Source organism: Mirounga leonina, unplaced genomic scaffold, assembly GCF_011800145.1.
Source record: "Mirounga leonina isolate KUSES-001 unplaced genomic scaffold, KU_Mleo_1.0 Mir_178, whole genome shotgun sequence".
NCBI lineage: Eukaryota > Metazoa > Chordata > Mammalia > Carnivora > Phocidae > Mirounga > Mirounga leonina.
The window spans coordinates 2,910,588-2,931,594 of record NW_023270464.1 but is presented as its reverse complement, the minus strand read 5'-3'; the positions used below and the strand labels follow the sequence as shown (position 1 = coordinate 2,931,594).

The window sequence follows — 21,007 nt, the reverse complement described above, 5'->3', positions numbered from 1 at the left end:
CCTTCCTTCCTTCCTTCCTTCCTTCCTTCCTTCCTTCCTTCCTTCCTCCCTCCCTCTCTCCCCTCCTTCCTTCCTTCCTTCCTTTCCTACCTTCCTGTTTGCCTCCAAGGCCATCAGTGGCCTCCCATCTGCCCAGAGATGAGAGTTTCTTATGTTACTAAATATGGGTTGGTTAAATTCACCCTTAGTTTTTTAACTTCTCAATAGCCAGCCCCTGAGTGCATCTCCTTGTCAGGTGATTTTTCCTTCCCATCAAAGCTTATCAATCCCTTTAGATACAGAGAAAAGGAATAGCTAAGATAATCAATTATTGATGGTGGGACATCTTTGGGTGACCCAGTACTGTGATTCAGTTGCACAGTTTCATTAGGAGACCATCACTGTTTACTCAGCCAGTGAGTGGACACAGGACTCACCTGTGGCAAAGACGACATTCCTTGAGACCAGACGATGCTCCACAATAGAGAACTGTGGGAGCTCAATCCTCTCCACTCCGGTGACAGCCTTATCGCCACCACGCCAGTAAAATTCAATGTCATCTGTGGTATAGCCATCTGCCAGGAGAGAAAGCAGGGACATGGCAGAAATGAAGAATCATCATTTTGTTTACATGCAAGGATAAAGAAACTGTAACTAATAAAATGGAGTAACAGCTTGCCCATATTTGAAGTAGACTTGTTTCATGTGCTTGTCTATGAGAAAAAGTGTCATCAAAGAACGAACTTTTGAATATTTTTGGTTACCTGTCCTGTTTGATTTGTACTATACTGGTGCTGAAAAGTAGAGGCACTGGGGAAGTTGAATGCTCTGACCAGAGTTCTGTTTGTAAATCCTAATTGTAGAGGACTGGGTGTTGCATTGAAATGGATTTAAAATATATATTAACAAAAAAATTATGTATATATTAACAGCACTGAAGAAGATGGTTGTAAGAAGAAAATGAAAACTCAAATATAAAGAATTCTAGAAAGGTGACTCTGAAAAGCTATGGAAAAGTTAAAACACTGAAGGTGAATTCAACCGATCAATGTTTGATAACAGCAGAAACTCTCAGGGCAAAATAGTGTCCTCGGCATTTTTCGATGACTTCAACAGGTGTTCCTGGTTATGAGGTTTGCCATCTTTAGAAATGCCTTTTGTTGGAATACCCTTGGCCCTTAGAGAGAGGAGTGTTTATTAGCTGGATTATAGCTCCAAGCCCAGCTCTTAGCACGGTGTTCATATTCACTTGGTAATCAATCAATCCATGCTCCTTCAGAATGAAGAAATAAGACAATAAAATCTGATATTTTTTGTAGCACCAAGAGTCTTCTAAAGGATTAGGTCAACTTTATCAGTAAGGTTGATTAAAACTCACACCTAGAGAAAAATACCCTATCAGTATAATGGACTTCTTGATTTGAATGTGTAATACGACATAAGGCAGACACTCCATATTTGACAAATAGACCAAAGCTATGGGGATGACTGCTCTCCATGGTAAATGTCATCTCCCTTGTCCCATCTGCTACACTCTCTCCCTGGATCATGGTGGTTCCAGCTTCTGTCTCCTCCCTTCCCTCTGACTTCCTTATATTCCATTCTCATTTGGCAGCCATGGCAATTGATAACACACACATCTTATCAAGCCACTCCTCTGCTTAAACCCCTCACATGTTTCCCAATACAATTAGTGCAATAAGTTCAAACTCCTTACAAGGATGACAAGAATCTATAGGATTCTGTGTGTATGGTGAGTACATCCACTCTCTCTCCCTTGCTCACCCAGCCCAGTACCACTGGTCTTCTGGCTGCATACCGTGCCCAAGGCTTGTGTGCCCACCCCCTTGTGTAGGGGCTCACACATCACCACATTTTCATCTTGACTTAAATAAAACCTCTTGCGTAGTCAAGGTCACCAGAAAATCCCTACTTCCACTCAAATGCTTTAACTATGGATTCTCTGAAGACAAGCGGCCTCACACTTTCTGAGGAAATCTCTTTGATAACAGACCTTCCTGTCCATCATCCCCCTCAGTTCAAACATTACAGTAATAGAATCTGTACTCACTGAGGCTACTCTCTATGTGTTAAGACATTTGGAGCTGCTTCCTTACTTAGGTTCCAAATTTGCCTTCCAGTGACTTCCATCAGCTCACTGGGAGTTGTAGCTTCTGGCTACACAGAATCCACTTAACTTCTAAGATAGTCCTTCAACTATTGGGAAATCATCATCTTTCCCCTGAGCTTTCTGTCCTCCGTGCTAAATCTCCCCAGATGATTCCACTATGTATCACTTGACATGATTTCATGTCCCTCACTTTATGAAAGCATGGCTCTCAGAAAACTTGACAGTGATGTAGTGTGGAAGTGAGGGGCACTGTGGGGCCAGCTCTATATGGGATGAATCACTTGACATGATTTCATGTCCCTCACTTTCTGAAAGCATGGCTCTCAGAAAACTTGACAGTGATGTAGTGTGGAAGTGGGGGCACTGTGGGGCCAGCTCTATATGGGATGAAAACTGGCCTACACCCACCACAACTTCCCAGTATGTTTACTCACAAAGACACTCACTTCTCACCACAAACGCATTGAGTAACACTGCAGCCATTTGCCATCCCCCTCAAAGAAATCCGTATAAATACAGACAAGACTAAATCCAATTGAGACCAATTATAAACCAATCTATGATAGACCAGGATAAGTGACGACAGCAACAGTAACATCTGGATATGCCAGGAGATGTAGTTCAGGTAGCAGACGGGACACTTGTTTGTTAGATAATAAAGATGCAGCTCTCATCCCTCACAAAGAAGTATGCAACACTGAATTATCAATAAGGCATCTGAATACTCTTCAAATTGAGAAAATTGACAAAATGCAGGAATAGCCTGCTTGGAAAGCTGAGTTCCTGATGGGAATTTACTCCAACTGCCCAGGTTCCCAGGAGTACAGCCACTCATGTGTGATGAAGCATATTGTGAGAAAATTGCATCTCAGTGCTTGTTCTCTTTTCACTGAATGGACCAAGATGAGGAGTGTTTGTTTTCTTATATTTCAGCACAGTAAGCAGACTCTCTTAATCAGATTAGAATGGGGAACTCTTTTATGCTGAGCCTCTATCTCTGTCTCTCTCTCATGACAGTGTAATTTGCAGCATGGAGGATTAAACCTCCCATCTTTAAGATAGTTAAAAACTATGGCAAGAAAATTATATATGCCTTGAAAAAGATGCCAAATAATGACAAGACCTAAAATACAGTGAATGAAAAAGTAGTACAGATACACACAGCTTTCAATTTCCAGCGTGCAGTTCTGCTCGTCCAAGGGGTATCTTCTCAAGTCCATCATGCATGCTGCAGTTGTGGTGATTCTGAAATACACAGATGAGGGCAGATATTAATGATGGGATGAGAAATGTAGCAGGAAAACTGTTTCCAGCTAAACCATGAATAGCCCCTATGTAGGCTCCTTTTCCCCAAGATACACCTGATTAAATATATTTCATAACGTATACCGAATAAATTTTGAGTACCTTTAGAGACCAGATTTATCAAGAAAAGCAACACAAAACCTCTAAATCTGATAAAATTATTCATGTAGCCTTGTTGACTTTGGTTAAATAAGGGCAGAGAAAGGGGTTTCTAAGGAAACTTTTGTCTTCAATTTTTGTTCTGCCTCCTTGTTTAGAGGTTCTCTAACCTTTATAGCACAGAGAAAACTTATGTGTGTCGACAGCACTGATTAGACCAAGATTGAATTCTTTGATTTTCCATGTGAAGTGTCTAAGTAGCTACAGATGCACAGGCTGCACTTTGAAACTCTCAGCCAAGCTTCTGCTTGATCCTATTTTATTATAGTCATCTGCTGGGCTGGATCCTAATGCTCCCGAGCTTCTCACCATGAAAGCATCTATCTTTTCAAAGGGGATATTTGGCTTCTATGTTATTGATTATGAATCAAAATTGAGTGGGTTAGCTTCCCTTGGGGTAAGCTGCAGCCATGGAAAGAATTTATATCATGGCCTAAGGACAGTTAAGCCTCCACCATGCAATGGTTAAATCAACTGTCCATTAAGAAACGACACTTCTAGAAATGTCAAGATTATTTCCTACTCTGTCTACAGCCTCATTTTAGGGAAATCAACCTACACCCAGCCTCTGTTGAAATACAATTAAGCCACTATGTTTTGTACTCTTTTTCTCTAGTATGCCTCCCTTTTCACCTCAGTTACAGCTGATGGGACTGGGATGGGGCCCTGATTCAAGGACAGTCAACCATTATTTGATCAAGAATCTATGATGTGTGGTGATTAACATAATAATAATAATAAAAAAAGAATCTATGATGTGGCCTGACCTAAAAGGTAGAATGGAGCTAAAGGGATTCTATTCCATGGAAATGAATTAAAGACAGGGCAAGAATGGAGCTGACCTTGCAAGTTCTTGAATTAGAGGCTTGCAATGTCATTTTCCAATTGGAGAGTGAGGCATGTGAAAACATAGAGGCTTTCTAATATTGCAAAATGCAATTGGATGGCTGAGGAGACACTGGTCACTATGGTTGGACCACAGAACATGGCCTTGCAGGGTATGTGCTACATATCTCAGGGAACAGCATTCTTTTTCTAGTATATGTCCCACCGAAGCAAGAACTGGGGAATAGCATTCCTATGGCTTATGTGGAAGTGTGTAACTGGCAGCCCTGGCTATACCCATTCAGTGGTGGATAAGAATGAAGACGTAAGAGGGCGCCTGGGTGGCTCAGATGGTTAAGCATCTGCCTTTGGCTCAGGTCATGATCTCAGGGTCCTGGGATCGAGTCCCGCATCGGGCTCCCTGCTCCTTGGGAGCCTACTTCTCCCTCTGCCTTTCTCTCTCACTCTGTCTCTCATGAATAAAAAAAAAAAAAAAAAAAAAAAAAAAAAAACTTAAAAAAAAAAAAAAGAATGAAGACGTAAGAATGTCTCCTCCTAAAACCCCTAGAGTTACCTTGAATTCCCAACCGCCTTTCATGTTCCAGCTTTCTTGAAGGCCAGTATTGAGCTTTCTCTAGATAGCCTTCTGTATGAATATTCACAACAGACCTTCTACTACTTTGGGCAACATGAGCAAGTTCTATCCCTATCAGCAGATCTTAACGAAAACACCAGTAAAACACCAGGCATGGGCCAGTTCTGTTGGGCTTGTCTCATTTAACCTAAGTGCAGTAGTAAAGCATGTCCTTCTATTAGCATCTGGATAAGTGGAAGGCTGAGAAAAGTTCTACTTTTCAATGGCTAAGAAGAGCAGTAAGGGAAATGTTAACATATTTGGCAATCATGGGTAACTACTAAATTATTCTCTATAAATGGTATACAAGTGCCATGTAGACATATGCTGTAAGATCCATACCAATGGTGAAAGTGTGTCCTTTCCAAATGTCATAACACTTTCAATTATCACTCCAAGGAGTGGATTACATTCTGTAATCCAAAGTCAACACCTAGCTCTTTGATATATTTTTCTACAGCATCCGACTTTCTAGCCAAATGAAGGACCAGCCTCACACTTTTAAATTCTGGCATGTTTTGTGGCATATTGACAACCCAACATCTATACAAGATGCCTATAAGGCAAAATTAGAATAAGGTTCTGTTAAAATTATGAATTTTTATGAAGAAAAGAAAAGATCTCTACTGGAAATATTCAAATTTTAAAAAGTTCCTATATATTTTGGTACCTATTTACTTAGAGTCAATAACTGAGATTAGTATTTTCTGTTTGTTTTTCTTATTCATTCTCAATGCCACCCATAAAATAAATGCACACAAACAGGAACATGAACATATCCAAATTTTTTAGGGATTCACACTGATTGTGACATTATGTAATGTGTTTCATAGGCATTACTGGAGTGTAACATGATGTTAGAAGAATCCGTAAAAGGGTCCCCAGTATACTTGCTGTCCTGTCTTCTCATTCTGCCATAAGACTGGCTGTAAAAGAGCCCTTTTCCAATTTACTTGATGAATTACTGAATTTACTTGATGAATACAGTAAATATATATATATATATTTACTACTACTACTACTACTTAAGGAAGAAATAACATAGAAAACCCTCTCCTGGTGGAAAGTAGGACACAAGAGCCTATTAATGCTACAAAAGGTAAGCACAGGGATGACACAGTGGAAGTAAAGAGGTCTGTGTGCCACTGGGACAGAAAGGCAAGAAAAAGGAAAGGCCGGGGTGGGGGGGAGGCAGAAAGATCAAGAAGGGTGTAGCAAGCCAGAACTGCTCCCTGAACTATAAAACCTTCTTCCAACTTGGCTAAATTCATGACTGGCTTGGGGAGTGAACTTTTTGCATGAACTGACCAAATTTTGAGGCTTGGGACTTTGCAGAAACTGTAGGAGGGGATTTGAGTCTGCAGGACTGAGAGCTCAAGCCTAGTTAAAGAACATGGACCAAGGGCAGGGAAGCCACAATGACTGAGCTCCATTTGCATAATCCCCAGCATCCACACACAACTTTTCATATTTTTTCCCCAATAAACTTATTTGTCCTGAGAGGAGAATTCAACCAATATCTAGCTCACTTCCACAGCCCTCTATAATCTGAGAATTCTATTTCTAAGGAATAGTAGCAGGGTCATGAGAAACATGATTGGCTGAAGATTTCTGCAGTATTACTCTTTAGTAGATGCTTTTCTGGGGAGGTGTCATTTTTTCTTTTTTTTGTTTTCTGATTAAGAGAGAGCAGTGCTTAGAGTCTCTATAGCTGCAATTTATGTTTATGAGAGAAAAGCAGAGAAAGATGATAGCCAAAAGAGTGTCTACCATTCAGTATGTTCTTTCTTTACAAACAATCACACTTTGAGCGTGCTGAAAGTAGAAAGTTAAAAAAAAAAAAAAAGACAGAGAAGTAGAGAAGTGACAGAGGACTGGGAAACACCATAGAAAAGGATGTTGATTTATTATCTCGGTGCTCAGTACAGCATGCAGTCATATCTGTACTTTATGTAACATTGGTTGAGAGTTTGCTTTGTACCCAGCTCTATGCTCAGCCCTTGAACATTCATGCATTTGATTAATAACCATACTATGGAGGTGTTATTATCATTCCCATTTGGCAGATAAACAAACCAAGGCTCGGAAAGAATAAGTACATTGGCCACATTTACAATGCTACTAGAAGGCAGATGCAACATTCATCCAGGAAGCCAGAGTCCTACACTCTACTACCTCTTTGACATCTCTTCTGCCTTAAAGCATGACATATTGTATATTCAACTTTTAAAGACCTACTCAGTGAGTGAGGTTCTTGTTGAAGATCAAAGAAGGTACAGAAATTTGTAATTCTATATATGCACATATATATGCATATATACAATATATACACATAATATATACAATATATACACACACAGAGATCATATATATACATACAGCATTCTCATTATATATATGACAATATGTAAATATAATATGTAAAGGAAGAAAATAAACATTCTACATGCTACACCCGCAGTAACAGTAGTGATATTTAACTCATCGTGGAATAGGATAGAATTTAGTAGATAGTCTTGCTTTTATAAGTGATATATTGCTAAAGATGTGTTTAACAGTCAAAAGTATGAAAATTCAAGGAATAAAGTCAAAGCTTATAAGGGGATCATTATCCCTAGCAAATTTAAAATCTTATGAATCCTATGATGTGATAACAGCCATGTTAAGACACCATCTATAAACTATCTTGTTTGTCCTTTGCCTGCACAGTTGAGTGAGGAAGCCTGAGTTGAGGAGACCCATGACTTTTAGCATGTTGAAGGGTTTTCATTTTGTCTCAATTATATTAAGATTGTGAGATGTACTTTGGTATCAGCATTTTTAAATTTCCACCAATTGAAAATAGTAGTAAGTGCAAGCTCCTCATGTCATTGCACAAATGCAGAGTTCCCCACAGACTACCTAGAGAGGCTGCTGTGGAAATATTTCTGTTGGCTGATCAGCACACTTAGTACCACAGAACATTTGCCTGAAATGTCCACTGTTGGCCAAGGTGCAAAAGTACCCCCTGCCAATGCTGCTGGGAAAGGTGGACTATGGGTAAAGTCTGGGATCCTTACTTATAGTAAATCATTAGACAATGCACACAATCTCTTTACCAACTTGTACTAAACTTTTAGATTCATAGTAAATGCCAGACAGGACAGAAATGAAAATGTCTTTGACTAGCATTCTCAGAGCCCTTCCAGAACTAAAGTATCTCAGCCTCATCTACCTCTCCTCTCATTTAATGCTCTCATTACACTCAGAACTATCTACAGTTCGAACATCCATCTATTTGTTGACCTGTAGGTCCCTTTTACTTCCTCAGATGAGTCTGAGAGCAGGGCTTTGTCTCTCCTGTCAGCAGCCATTTCCCCAGTGCCTGGAATAGCTCTCACATGCACACAGTAGGTGTCCCATAAATAGTCACTGAACAAAACAATGACTTTGAAGATATGGGAGATCAAGCATAAGCAGACAGCATGGGACTCAAGAAGTAGAAAGGGAAAGAGATAGCTTAGTCCTTCTTGGATTTAATCCCTGAAATCTAAATGCAAGAGGGGACACCTGCCCTCTCAAGCACTCTAAGCGGGAGCCCTGGCCCTGCACAGTTACTGACTCACTGAGAACTCCATGGGCTTACTGGTCAAGATGCTTGGTGATACCCCCTGCGTTAATAACCAGGTAGTCTCTGTGAATCCTTCTGCTGCAGGATGAATTCTTAGCAGGCCAATGTTGATGCCCACGGGTTTTATGGCCTGGCCTGCAGGGAAGATGAGAGCAAAATGCAGCCATCAGTAGAGTCCTAGCTCTCTGATCATAATGTTGTTTAACTAACAGGGCCCAGGAGCACGTTAGCAGTACCTCCTGTGTGACCTCTGTCTTGCACTTGGGATGGCTGTCTGAGAACTCTGAGAAATAGTTGTTATCTATGGTCATGGGATAGCAGCACATCTGGGCTATTGCTTTACAGGTAATCATTTAGCCTTTTGCAACAGCTCTGTGGTAACTCATAGTCCTCTTCTTCCTGGTTCTCCATATGCCAGGTTCATCAGGCATTTTTCCAGGAATAGGAACACAGATGCTAGGGTTAAGGACCTAAGTCAAATAATTCAAACTAAGTTTTATTCTAAAGCAAGTGCTTACTATTCAATGTAGAAAAAATACAAGGCATAAACCAACATTTAACTTACTCTAATTTTTGTTTCATTTTACAAAAAATATAAGAAAATACATTCACAGAACTGTCTGAAAGCCTTTGGTATGCAGATTCTTTGAGCATGTTGCTGGGAAAGTCCTTGGGTTAAGTTGATTGTGTTGGCAGCCCCATTCTTTCCTTGTTTCCCAATATCCACTCTCTTAGCCATGTCATTTACAATTCTTCTCACTAAAAAGAAGCTGTCTGCCCACCTCCTGAATAAGGCCCAACTTTGTGACTTGCTTTGTCTGACAGAACTGTGGAAGTGACAATGTGTCAGTCTCAAGATTAGCTCCCAATAGGCATTCTGTTTCTAGTCTTCTTTTGTGCTTCTGCCTTTACTGTGAGAAAACCATGCTCAGATGAATCTGCTTGTCCTAGGCAGAGAATGGCCATGGGGAGCAGGATGGAGGTGCCCACTCATCCCTGCAGAGACCATCCAGCCCCAGGTCTGTGAATGAGCTAGCCAGGATGAGCAGAGATACTCATTAATCACACAGACACACAAGTAATGAACACTTACTATCATCTGGCATTGAGGCTTTCTAGCTATTTGTTACACAGAAACATTGTGGCAATAGATAAGAGATACAACAATCAACACAGGTAACAACGTACATAGAAAAGCATAAATTTTCCTATAAATGAATGGAAATCACAATGTGATACTTCTCAAGAGTGTCATAAGATAGCAAAGCCCTTTGTAGATAGCATTTTTCCAAAACAGGAGCATCTATCTCCATGTTTCAGGAAAAATCCACTATCATTTTAGAAATCTCAATCTTGGTGAAATGAGTAGTAACATAAGGCAAATGAGACAGGCCCTGATGCATCTCCTCCTGATTTTCAAACAATATGGTGATAAAGCAACACAAAGGCCAAAACTGGTAATAGTGCTGAAAACCAAAACCAACAGAAAGGCGTATGCCAGATCCTTAATCATCTGCCAGGAACAGAACAGTCAGAGTGGATGATTGAGGAAGTTCTTAAGGAGAACACCACAGGCTCCACACTCTAAAGAGGAAAGGAGGAATCAGTTTGAAAGTACCAGGAAAGTACTCCCCAACTATCTGGGTCTGATTATGTCACTTGGCAGTGTTTCACATCTAGAAATATGTTGTTCAAAATGGTAGACACTGGCACATGTGACTATTTTACATTTAAATTTTAAATTAATTAAAATGAAATCAAATTTGAAATTCAGTTCCTCTGATGCATTAGCCACATTTCTTTTTTCTTTCTTTTTAAAAAAAAAAAAAAACCTTTTTTTATTAACATACAATGCATTCTTTGTTTCAGGGATACAGGTCTGTGATTCATCAGTCTTACACAATTCATAGCGCTCACCATAGCACATACCCTCCCCAGTGTCCATCACCTAGCCACCCCATCCCTCCCACCCCTCTCCACTCCAGCACCCTCAGTTTGTTTCCTGAGATTAAGAGTCTCTTACGGTTTGTCTCCCTCTCTGGTTTCGTCTTATTTCATTTTTCCCTCCCTTCCCCTATGATCATCTGTCTTGTTTCTCAAATTCCTCATATCGGTGAGATCATGATACTTGTCTTTCTCTGACTGACTTATTTCGCTTAACATAATACCCTCTATTTCCATCCACATCGTTGCAAATGGCAAGCTTTTATTTCTTGATGGCTGCATAATATTCCAGTGTGTGTGTGTGTACACACACAGCACTAGCCACATTTCAAGTGCTCAATGGCCACAAATGGCTGGCAACTACACTATCAGACAGTATAGATTATAGAGCATCTTCATCACCACAGTAAGTTCCCCTGGAAAGGGCTAGAAACAGCATTGAGCCAGACAAATGAGTGGTCTGGCCTTGCCCACTAACCCAACCCCCCAGTCCCTCTCTCTCTCTCTCTGTCTCTCTCCTTCCCTCTATAGCTTCAGAGGACACGACTCTGGTTGAAAGTGGTTGGGGAACACAGTCGAATACATATAACCCACCCACTCAAAGAAAAGCCATTGCTGCTAAAGGTAGATATCCACAGGACTTGGAAGCCATGCATACCAGAGTGGAAGATATCATTAAGATTCTATTCGAAGTATCATACATTGCATCTGACTTCAGGGCCTAGTCAGTTAACCCAGCAGTCAGAAGTGAGGGTCCTACTCTGAATGAACACAATTAGGCATTACCAAATGGAGTACATTAACCAAATTTTCAGATTTATACCCTAAGGGGCTAAGGCTTCCAAGGTGAGAGTGAGGCAGAAGGAGACCAAGGTCACCATATCCATTAGTCTCACTAGAAAATCACTTTGTCTCTAGGATATATCCCACCTAAGGATAATCATAAATAAAACAAAAATGTGTTCTATGAAAAGTATGGAAGTGAAGAAAATGAAAGTTGAAACATTTGGAAGATACATGTCTGGTAGTTAAAGACATGAATGCATATGCTCTCTTTAGAACAAGAGCAGGGAGACATAGGGAAAGAAGAGCCTGAGATAAAGGCATAGATAAATGCTATAAAGCTAAGAAAAGAATGCTAGGATTCCCAGCCATAGGCACTGAATTGAAATTTATACTGAAGACAGATAGTAGAATTGACACAGCTGAAAATAATTTAATGACGTGGATGTCTTCTTAAACTTTAATGGGCATACAAGTCACTGAGGGGTTTTGTTAAAAGCAGATTCAGAGCAGAAGGTCTGGGGTGGGTCTTTAATTCTGAATTTCCCACATGATGGTGCTGTTCCTGTCTGGGGACAGCAGTTAAAGTGGAAAGGAGAGGGCAAACATGTAGAACCTTCCTAAAGGCAGAAGAAGACAGAGATTTGAAAACAGAGAGAAGATAGGTATAGGACAGAAAATGGGTATGAAACAGCTTTATTAGACAATCAGAGCAAACAAACAAACAGCATACAGTCAACAAATTAAACATGAAACAATAAAGAATTATTTTTTTAAAAATTGGGTTAAAATGATTAATATTTACCATTTGCACCATTTTTAAGTGTACAGTTTAGTGCAAAGGACATTCATATTGCTGTGCAACCATCACCACAATCCATCTCCAGAACTTTTTCATCATCCCAAACAGAAACTCTGTACCCATTAAACACTAACTCCCCATTCTCCACTGCCACCCCTCCCCCACCCTGCCCCCAGACCTAGTAACCTGTCTTCTACTTTCTCTATAAATTTCCTTATTCTAGGTACCTCACATAAGTGGAATCATGTAATATTTGTTCTTTTGTGCCAGGCTTCGTTCATTTACCATTTTCTAAATTCATTCTTGTTGTAGCATATGTCAGAATTCTATATCTTTTTAAGGCTAAATAATATTCCATTGTATGTATATACCACAGTTTGTTTATTTATGTGTTGATGTACATTTGGTTTGTTTCCAACTTTTGGCTATTGTGAATAATGCTGCTGTGAACATAGGTGTAAAACTGTTTGAGTCACTGCTTTTGTTTCTTTTGGTATATACTTAGAATTGGAATTGCTGGACCTTGCAATAATTCTATGTTTAACTTTTTGAGAAGTAGTCATATTGCTTTTCCCAGTGGCTGAACTATTTTATATTCCTACTAGCAATGCATAAGGATTCTAATTACTTTATAAGTTTGCCAACACTTTTCTTTTTTCTTTTCTTTTCTTTCTCCCTCCTTCCCTCCTCCTTCCCTCCTTCCCTCCCTCCCTCTTTCCTTCCTTCCTTCCTTCCTTCCTTCCTTCCTTCCTTCCTTCCTTCCTTCCTTCCTTCCTTCCTTATTTTCTCTTCTTTTTTTTTCATAATAGCCATCATGGGTATGAAATGGTATCTCACTGTGGTTTTGATTTTCATTCCCTTAGTGACTAATAATGTTAAGCATCTTTTCACATGCTTATTGGCCATTTGTTTATCGTCCTTGGAGAAATAGAATATTCAAGTTCTTTGCCTATTTTTAAACTGATTGTTTGATTTGTTGTTGTTGTTGTTATTGATTTGTAGGAGTTCTCTATATAATCTGAATATTAACTACCTTTATCAGATATATGATTTGCAAGTATTTTCTCCCCTTCCCCTGGTTACCTTCTCAGTCTGTTGATTGTGTTCTGTGATGCACAGAAGTCTTTAATTTTGCAGTAGTCCAATGTATATTTTGTTATTGTTTTTGTTGCCTGTGTTTTAATGTCCTATCCAAGAAATCATTGCCAAATCCGATGTCATGAGGCTTTTCCCATCTTTTTCTAAGAGTTTTAGAGTTTTAGCTCCAATTTACATATCTGATCCACTTTTAGTTCATTTTTGTATATGGTATAACATAAGATCAGCTAAGTAGACAAACCTTTAATTAGACCAACTAAGAAAAAATAGAGAAGACTCAAATAACAAAAATCAGAAATGGAGGAGTGCCTGGGTGGCTCAGTTGTTAAGCGTCTGCCTTCAGCTCAGGTCATGATCCCAGGGTCCAAGGATTGAGTCCTGCATCGGGCTCCCTGCTCCACTGGAAGCCTGCTTCTCCCTCTCCGACTCACCCTGCTTGTGTTCCCTCTCTTGCTGTGTCTCTCTGTCAAATAAATAAATAAAATCTTAAAACAAAACAAACAAACACAATTTTAGCCACAGAGTATAAGGATTTTTGTTGGGCAGCAATAGCTGGAGTAGCAGATCTCTCTACTTAGCTGATCTTTTCAAAGGACCTAATTTTCATTCCATTGATTTTTCTACATAGTGTTAGTATTCTCTATTTTATCTATCTCTACTCTACTCTTTATTCTTTTTTTCTTTATGCTAGCTTTCATTTTACTTTACTTTTTTTAGTTTCTTAAGGTGTAAAGTTGGTTTCTTCTTTTCAATGTATGTATCTACAGGTATAAATTTTCCTCTTCACACTGTTTGCCAGCATCTCATAAATTTGGTATTATTGTAGAACTAATTCTCATTTCAATTCCATATATTTGGAGTTCTGATGTCTGGTGCACATATATATTTATGACTGTCAAATCTTAGAGAATTGACTTATCAGTATATGGTGTTCGTCTTTGTCTTGTTATAGTCTTCGACTTAAAGTCTATTTCATCTCATATTAGTATAGCCACTTCAGCTCTTTTGTTACTATTTGTATGGAATATACATTTCCTATCCTTTCACTTTAAATTTATGTATGTCTTTAGATGTAAAGTGAGTCTTTTGTAAATAGCATATAGGTGGATCCTGTTTTATTCTGTATCCATTCTTCCAATCTCTAGCTATTGTGTGAAGAGTTTAATCTATTTATATTTAAAGTAATCACTAATAAGGAAAGAATTCTACATTTTTGCTGTTTTCTGTATGTTCAGTAGCCTTTTGTTCCTTCATTTCCTCCATTTTTTTCTTTTCTGTTGAGTTGATTTTTTGTGTGTGAGATGTTTTGATTCTCTTCTTGTTTCCTTTATGTATATTCTATAGATATTTTCTTTTTGGTTACCCTGGGGATTATATATGACATCTTAATATTTTAATAATCTAATTTGAATTGACATAAGCTTTACTTTAACCACATATAAAATCTTTTCTTAATTTGCTTTGCACCACCCTATGTTATTGATGTTACAAATTGCATCTTTATACATTGTGTACCTAACAACATAGCTTTGCAATTATTTTTTAGCACTTGTCTTTTCAATAACAGAAAAAATGAGTTATAAAAAATAATTAAAGTAATACTAGTTTCATTTACCTTTACTGGGGATCTTTTAATATTCATATACCTTCAAGTTACTGTCTAGTATCCTTTCATTTCAAACTGAAGACACATTTTAGCCTTTCTTGTGGGGCAGGTCTAGTAGTAATGAAGTCCCTCAGGTTTTGTTACCTGGGAATTTATTAATTTCTCTCCACTTCTGAAGGGCAGTTTTGCCAGATTTAGAATTTTTTTTTTTGATAGGTGTTATCTTTCAACACTTCAAATATTTAATAATTCCACTGCCGTCTGGTATCCAGTGTTTCTGATGAAAAAAAAAAATGGCTGATAATTTGTTTTGAGGCTCCTCTATATAGGATGAGTTACTTCACTCTTGATGATTTCCAGATTCTCTCTGTGGCTTTTCACAGTTTGATTATATGTGTCTTAGTGTGGGTCTCTTTGGTTTTATCCTACTTGGAGTTCATTGAGCTTCTTGGATTTGAGGATTCATGTTTTTTATCAGCTTCAGGGATTTTTTTAGCCAATACTGTGCATCTTTCTCATGCTCATCTCTTGGTGCACCTGATGGTTTCTCACAAGTCCCTTAGGCTTCATTTGCTTTTCTTCAATCATTTTTCTTTCTGTTCTCAGACTTGATCATTTTAATTGTCCTATCTTCAAATTTGCTGATATTTTCTTCTGGCTGCTGAAATCTGGTGGTGAACCAACCCCTTCTAGTAAATTAGTGTGATTTACTGGGTTTTTCAGCTTCAGAATTTGTTTGGTCCCTTTTATAATTTCTATCTCTTTCTTTTATTTTGTTCATTTTATTCCTGTGTCATTTTCTCAATTTCCTTCTGTTTCTTTGTCCATGTTTTCCCTTAGCTCTTTGAGTATAGTTAAGACAGACAATTTAGTCTTCATCCTGTAAGTCCAATGTCTGGGCATATTCAAGGACAGTTTTGTCAATTTATTTTATTCCTTTGAATGAGTTATGTTTTATTCTTTCTTTGTATGTCTTGTGATATTTTTCTTGAAAATTGGTCATTTGACTATTATAATGTTGCAACTCTAAAAATCAGATTTTTTTTCCTTCCCACAGGGATTGGTATCTTTTTTGTTCTTGTTGTTCTTTTTTAGGAAGGCTTTAACAATTCATTTATTTTGAGGCATTTCTAAACTTTTTAAAAAAATACTTTATCAATAAAATCAGCAAAATCTTTGTTCTATTAGTTCATATTCAGTTAATGTTTTAACAGAGATGTTTTTGAATGGCAGGAGCCAAAACAAACAAACAAAAAACCCAAACAAACAAACAATAAATAGAGAAAACAGGCACCTCTTCCTGTCTGTGCAGATTGGCTCTGTCCTGGCACATTCTTTCACCACTTGGCTAGGATGGCCCTGAGCCTAGGTATCAGCCAAGGTAAAAACTTAAGGTCTTCTTGGGACTGTTTTGCCTGGGCATATGCATAGCTTTCTAAATTCTGTATACTTAGCTGCTTTTGAATAACCTGATTTCTCAGAGTCTCACTCCAGCTTCTCCTTTGGGCCTTCCATGGTCTATTTCATATTTCTACCCTGAGTCTCTTGCCCTGGACACCTATGGGTTTGTAGACATGTAGCCTTTATGAGCACAGACTGCTTTTTTTTCCTGCCTGCATTATGAGTTATCCCTGTAAATAGAGACGAGCATCGTGCTTCAGTCCTTCAGTTACCCTCCAGACAACTGAGAACATATGTACACAATAATTTACAAAAAAGGTTTCCTCTGTTCCCTCCAGTGCAAGGGAGGAAACTGGTAACTAGGCTGCCACCTGCCCCTGAACCAGGGAGGGGATGGGGAAATGGCAGGTAAAAAATGTCACAAAACTTTCCAACTCTTTTGAATATAGTTTTTTCTTTATTTGGCATTTGGTTGGCTTCTGCAAACTTTGGAATGTTTTCCGGAGCTCCTACAAAGTTATTTCAGACAGCTTCTGCTTATTTTTTGATATTTCTGTACAGAAACAAGAGCCTGAAGCTTCTTAATCTGCCATTTTGCTGATATCACTCCCCAATAAAGAGATCTTTAAAATCAAGAGGAGGGGGATGTTTATAAAGATAAAGCAGAAATTAATAAATGGAATTATGATATAAAATCAAAAGCTATCTCTTTAAAAATATAAAAAATGAGTATTTCTTTATGCTACTGAACAAAATTAAAAATGAAAAATGGCATATAATAATGTATTCTAGGGGGCGATGCATATACACATGCTAATTATTTAGAAGGTCCAGATAAAAAAGGACATTTTCCTGAAAAACGTGAATTTTCAAGATTGGTGCAAGAAGAAAATCTAGAGAAAACTATAAGTATAGCAGAAACTGAAGCCTTGTGTGCCAGGGTAGAAAATGTCATTCAAGAGCCTATTCAAAGTACCATGTGTCTATACAAAACATTTCATATGACGTGTATATTTATGAGTAATTTTTTAAAGTACTTACAGGAATACTAACCCTTTTAGGAATATATATTTACTATATAATATAATCTACTTCACAACATACAAAAAGAAATCTTCTTGATTCATGTTATGTCAAAACATACCATGAAATATAAAGACAGATATAATCTATTGATATATTTAACAGAATCTGTATGGTATATATCACAAATGTGTGAGTGCCCCACATTACCACCTCACCAATGAATAATTTACTAGGGAATTTCAGTGAATTGGTCCATGGTTCTTAGAAACTTCAGCCAAGTCATAGATCTTAACTGGAGTCAGAGTAATGAGAAAGAAGGAACTAACCTGGGAATAGATTTCTTGGGATGGTCTTCAGCCATCCCTATGGAGACTAACTCCTTCAGTTGGGATTCCAGGGGGAATGGTGTCTGCTTCATACTTGGGACAATCAGAGTAGTCTTGAGGTGGTAGGAATAGAGGAGACTGAATAGCAACTGGATTGTTAGATTAGGAATGTGGGCATATTTCCCGTGGATCACAGGAAAAAATGAGCTACATGGAAAAAAATGGAAGATCCAAAGTTATCTTGGATCTTCTATAACAGGGCTGCCTACAGGGTAGAGAGATAGAAACTGACTATGAAAGATGGATTCTTAGAGCTGAGGAAAGAGTTCCAAGGGACTCCACAGAATAGAAACATAGCCTACTCTCCTATTCTCCCAACCCCCAATGCTGGTCAAGGGACCAGCTGAAGAAAGGTGCCTCCTGGTGGGAAGCTCTGAGAAGAGTCAATTTTCAATATCTTCTAAGTCCAGAGAGTATGAAGCCATGAAAAAAATGGTACTAGCTCAAGTAAAACTTTTCTTCCTTATTTTCCCTCCACCCCCTAAATCTTCAAAATGGGAGGAGTCATAGGTAGGCTGTCAACCTAGGTTGTGGGGTGGGAGGGGTATAGAGGAAAGCAGAATCAGGGAGGCTGAGAAATCAACTATCCTCCCTTTGCCACTACATGCTTCTAGCCTAAAATAGGGCTGGGCTATGGAAAGAGTAAATATTAATGCTAAATCTGAACTTAGTATTGAACACTGACCTGAGAATTCCTGTGTCACATAAAGATGAAAAAGAACTATTACTAAAACATTGGCAGAAAACCATGAGATCTGCCCAAATTTTTATAAGGTGAAGAAATACCTCACTGAACAGTGTGCAAGGGGATGTTGGGGGACAAATAAACTAGATCACAAGGTGTGCTTACCACCAATAAACTTGTTGTCTAAGGATTTTTAAAAGAATAATTATAGCAACATATTTATGGATATGTCTCCTCAGGTAAAGGAAACAAAAGCAAAAATAGGGCGCCTGGGTGGCTCAGATGGTTAAGCGTCTGCCTTCAGCTCAGGTCATGATCCTGGAGTCACGGGATCAAGTCCCATATTGGGCTCCCGGCTCAGCGGGGAGCCTGCTTCTCCCTCTGACCCTCTCCCCTCTCATGCTGTTTCTCTCTCGCTCACTCTCTAAAAAATAAATAAAATCTTTAAAAAAAAAAAAAAAGCAAAAATAAACTATTGGGATTACACCAAAATAAAATGCTTTTGTACAGCAAAGGAAACGAACAACAAAGCAAAAAATCAACTTAGTAAATTGGAGAGGATATCTGCAAATGATATATCTGATAAAGGATTAATATCTAAAATATATGAAGAACACATCTCAACATCAAAAAAAACAATCTGGTTAAAAAAGGGAGAGAACCTGAACAGACATTTCTCCAAAGACATACAGATAGCTAGCAGACATATAAAAAGATGTTCAACATCACTAATCGTCAGGAAAATCATCAATCCATCATCCATCAATCATCAAAACCACAATGAGATATCACCTCACACCAGCCAATGTCAAATATCAAAAAAGATAAAAATAATAAGTGTTGGCAGTGATGTAGAAAAAAAGGGACCCCCCCATGCTGGTGGAAATGTAAATTGATACAACCACTGTGGAAAACAGTATGGAAGTTCCTCAGAAAATTAAAAATAGAAGTCCCATATGAGGGAGTAATTCCACTATGGACACTTACCCCCCACCCTTGCCCATGAAAACCCTAATTTGGAAAGATATATGCACCCCTATGTTTATTACAGCATTATTTACAACACCCAAGATTATGGAAGCAACCCATGTTCATTGATAGATGAATGGATAAAGAAGATGTGATACACACACACACACACACATTGTAGAATATTACTCAGCCATAAAAAGAAATGAAATCTTGTTATTTGCAACAACATGGATGAAATTACAGGGTATTATGCTAAGTAAAATAAGTCAGACACAAAAAGACAAATACCATAAGCTTTCACTTGTATGTAGAATCTAAACAAAGCAAGCAAGGGAACAAACAAAAAACAAACAGACTCTTAAATACAGAGAACAAACTGGTGGCTACCAGAAGGGAAATGGGTTGGAGGTTGGTAGAATAAAAGGAATCAAGAGGTACAAACTTCCATTTATAAAATAAATAAGTCACAGAGATGAAAAATACAGCATAGGGGGTATAGTCAATAATATTATAACATTGTATGGTGACTGAACTTATCACGGTAAGCTTGAGCAATATATCAAATTGTTGAATCAATATGTTGTACACCTGAAACCAACAGAACATTTTATGTCAATTATTTTTCAGTGAAAATAAAAACAATTGTAAGTTAGCCATCAACAAAACAAATGTAACAGTTTTTTAAAGAGTATTGCCCACCATGATAAAATAGGATTTATCTCAGGAATTTAAAGATGAATCAAGGTAGGGAATTAATACATCTCAGTTACAGGTTAAATTAGGAAAGTGAGCAAATAGAGAGGAGTGAATTAATAAAATCTATTTTTATTTCTTATATATAAAGAAAAAATAATCTGGGGTCAGTGATCTGATTTATAATTAGTTCTTGAATATAAACTCCATAAGTTGGTGATTATCTGTGTTATCCAACTCATGACACAGTTCCCAGAAACTAATTGGTAGTCAAAAAATATACTTTTTTGGTGGAAGTAAAAGAATGAGTCATAACTACCTTAAACTGAAAATGTAAATCATCTTTTCATAGTGGGATACAAGAAGCATTCTTATTATGACAAAAGACTAGGAAATAATGTACACTGTTAACCCTACTGTTTCATTTTCTGGAAGTTGAAATCAATGCAATAATCAGGAAATAGAAAAAAGAATAAAACTAATGAAAATGAACATAAAACTTATCATTATAAACAATATGCTTGTTAGACTAAAATCCTCATGAGTATTAACCAGTTAGCCTAGATGGATATGATATTGGATAAATGCCTAAACAAAGATAGTCATAAACAAATAGATTATAGCTTTCCCACATATCAGTAAAAGTCAGTTGGAAAAATAACATAAAAATGATCCCATTCCTAACAGTATCACACATAAAGAATAGGAATAACCTTATCAAAATATGAGTGGGCTGTCTAAAGAAAATGACAAAACTCTGCCACAAGCCATGAATGAAGGCATGAATGAATTCAGAAATGTCACAGTTATGTAGGAAAGATTGAATATAGTATAACACTTTTTCAAAGTAATATTTAATGAGCATAATTCCAACCAAGATAAATTCTGATGGATTAAGAATCTAAATAGAAAATATAAAAATAGAAATGCTACAGAAAGAAGAATTAGAATTCTCATGGTGGCTTCCC

The 21,007-nt window shown here is 37.8% G+C and overlaps 1 protein-coding gene across 2 annotated transcripts in view; it reads right to left on the bottom strand.

The window, feature by feature from the left end:
* GABRB3 (gamma-aminobutyric acid type A receptor subunit beta3) overlaps nt 1–21,007 on the bottom strand; it is a 229,938-nt gene that overhangs the window by 33,714 nt on the left and 175,217 nt on the right. For both annotated transcript variants that reach the window (XM_035023936.1, XM_035023937.1), the window contains exons 5-6: nt 3,273–3,355; nt 417–554 (exon numbers count right to left, since the gene is read on the bottom strand). In XM_035023936.1, the coding sequence (XP_034879827.1) occupies nt 417–554; nt 3,273–3,355 (221 nt within the window). The remainder of the gene's footprint in view (nt 1–416; nt 555–3,272; nt 3,356–21,007) is intronic.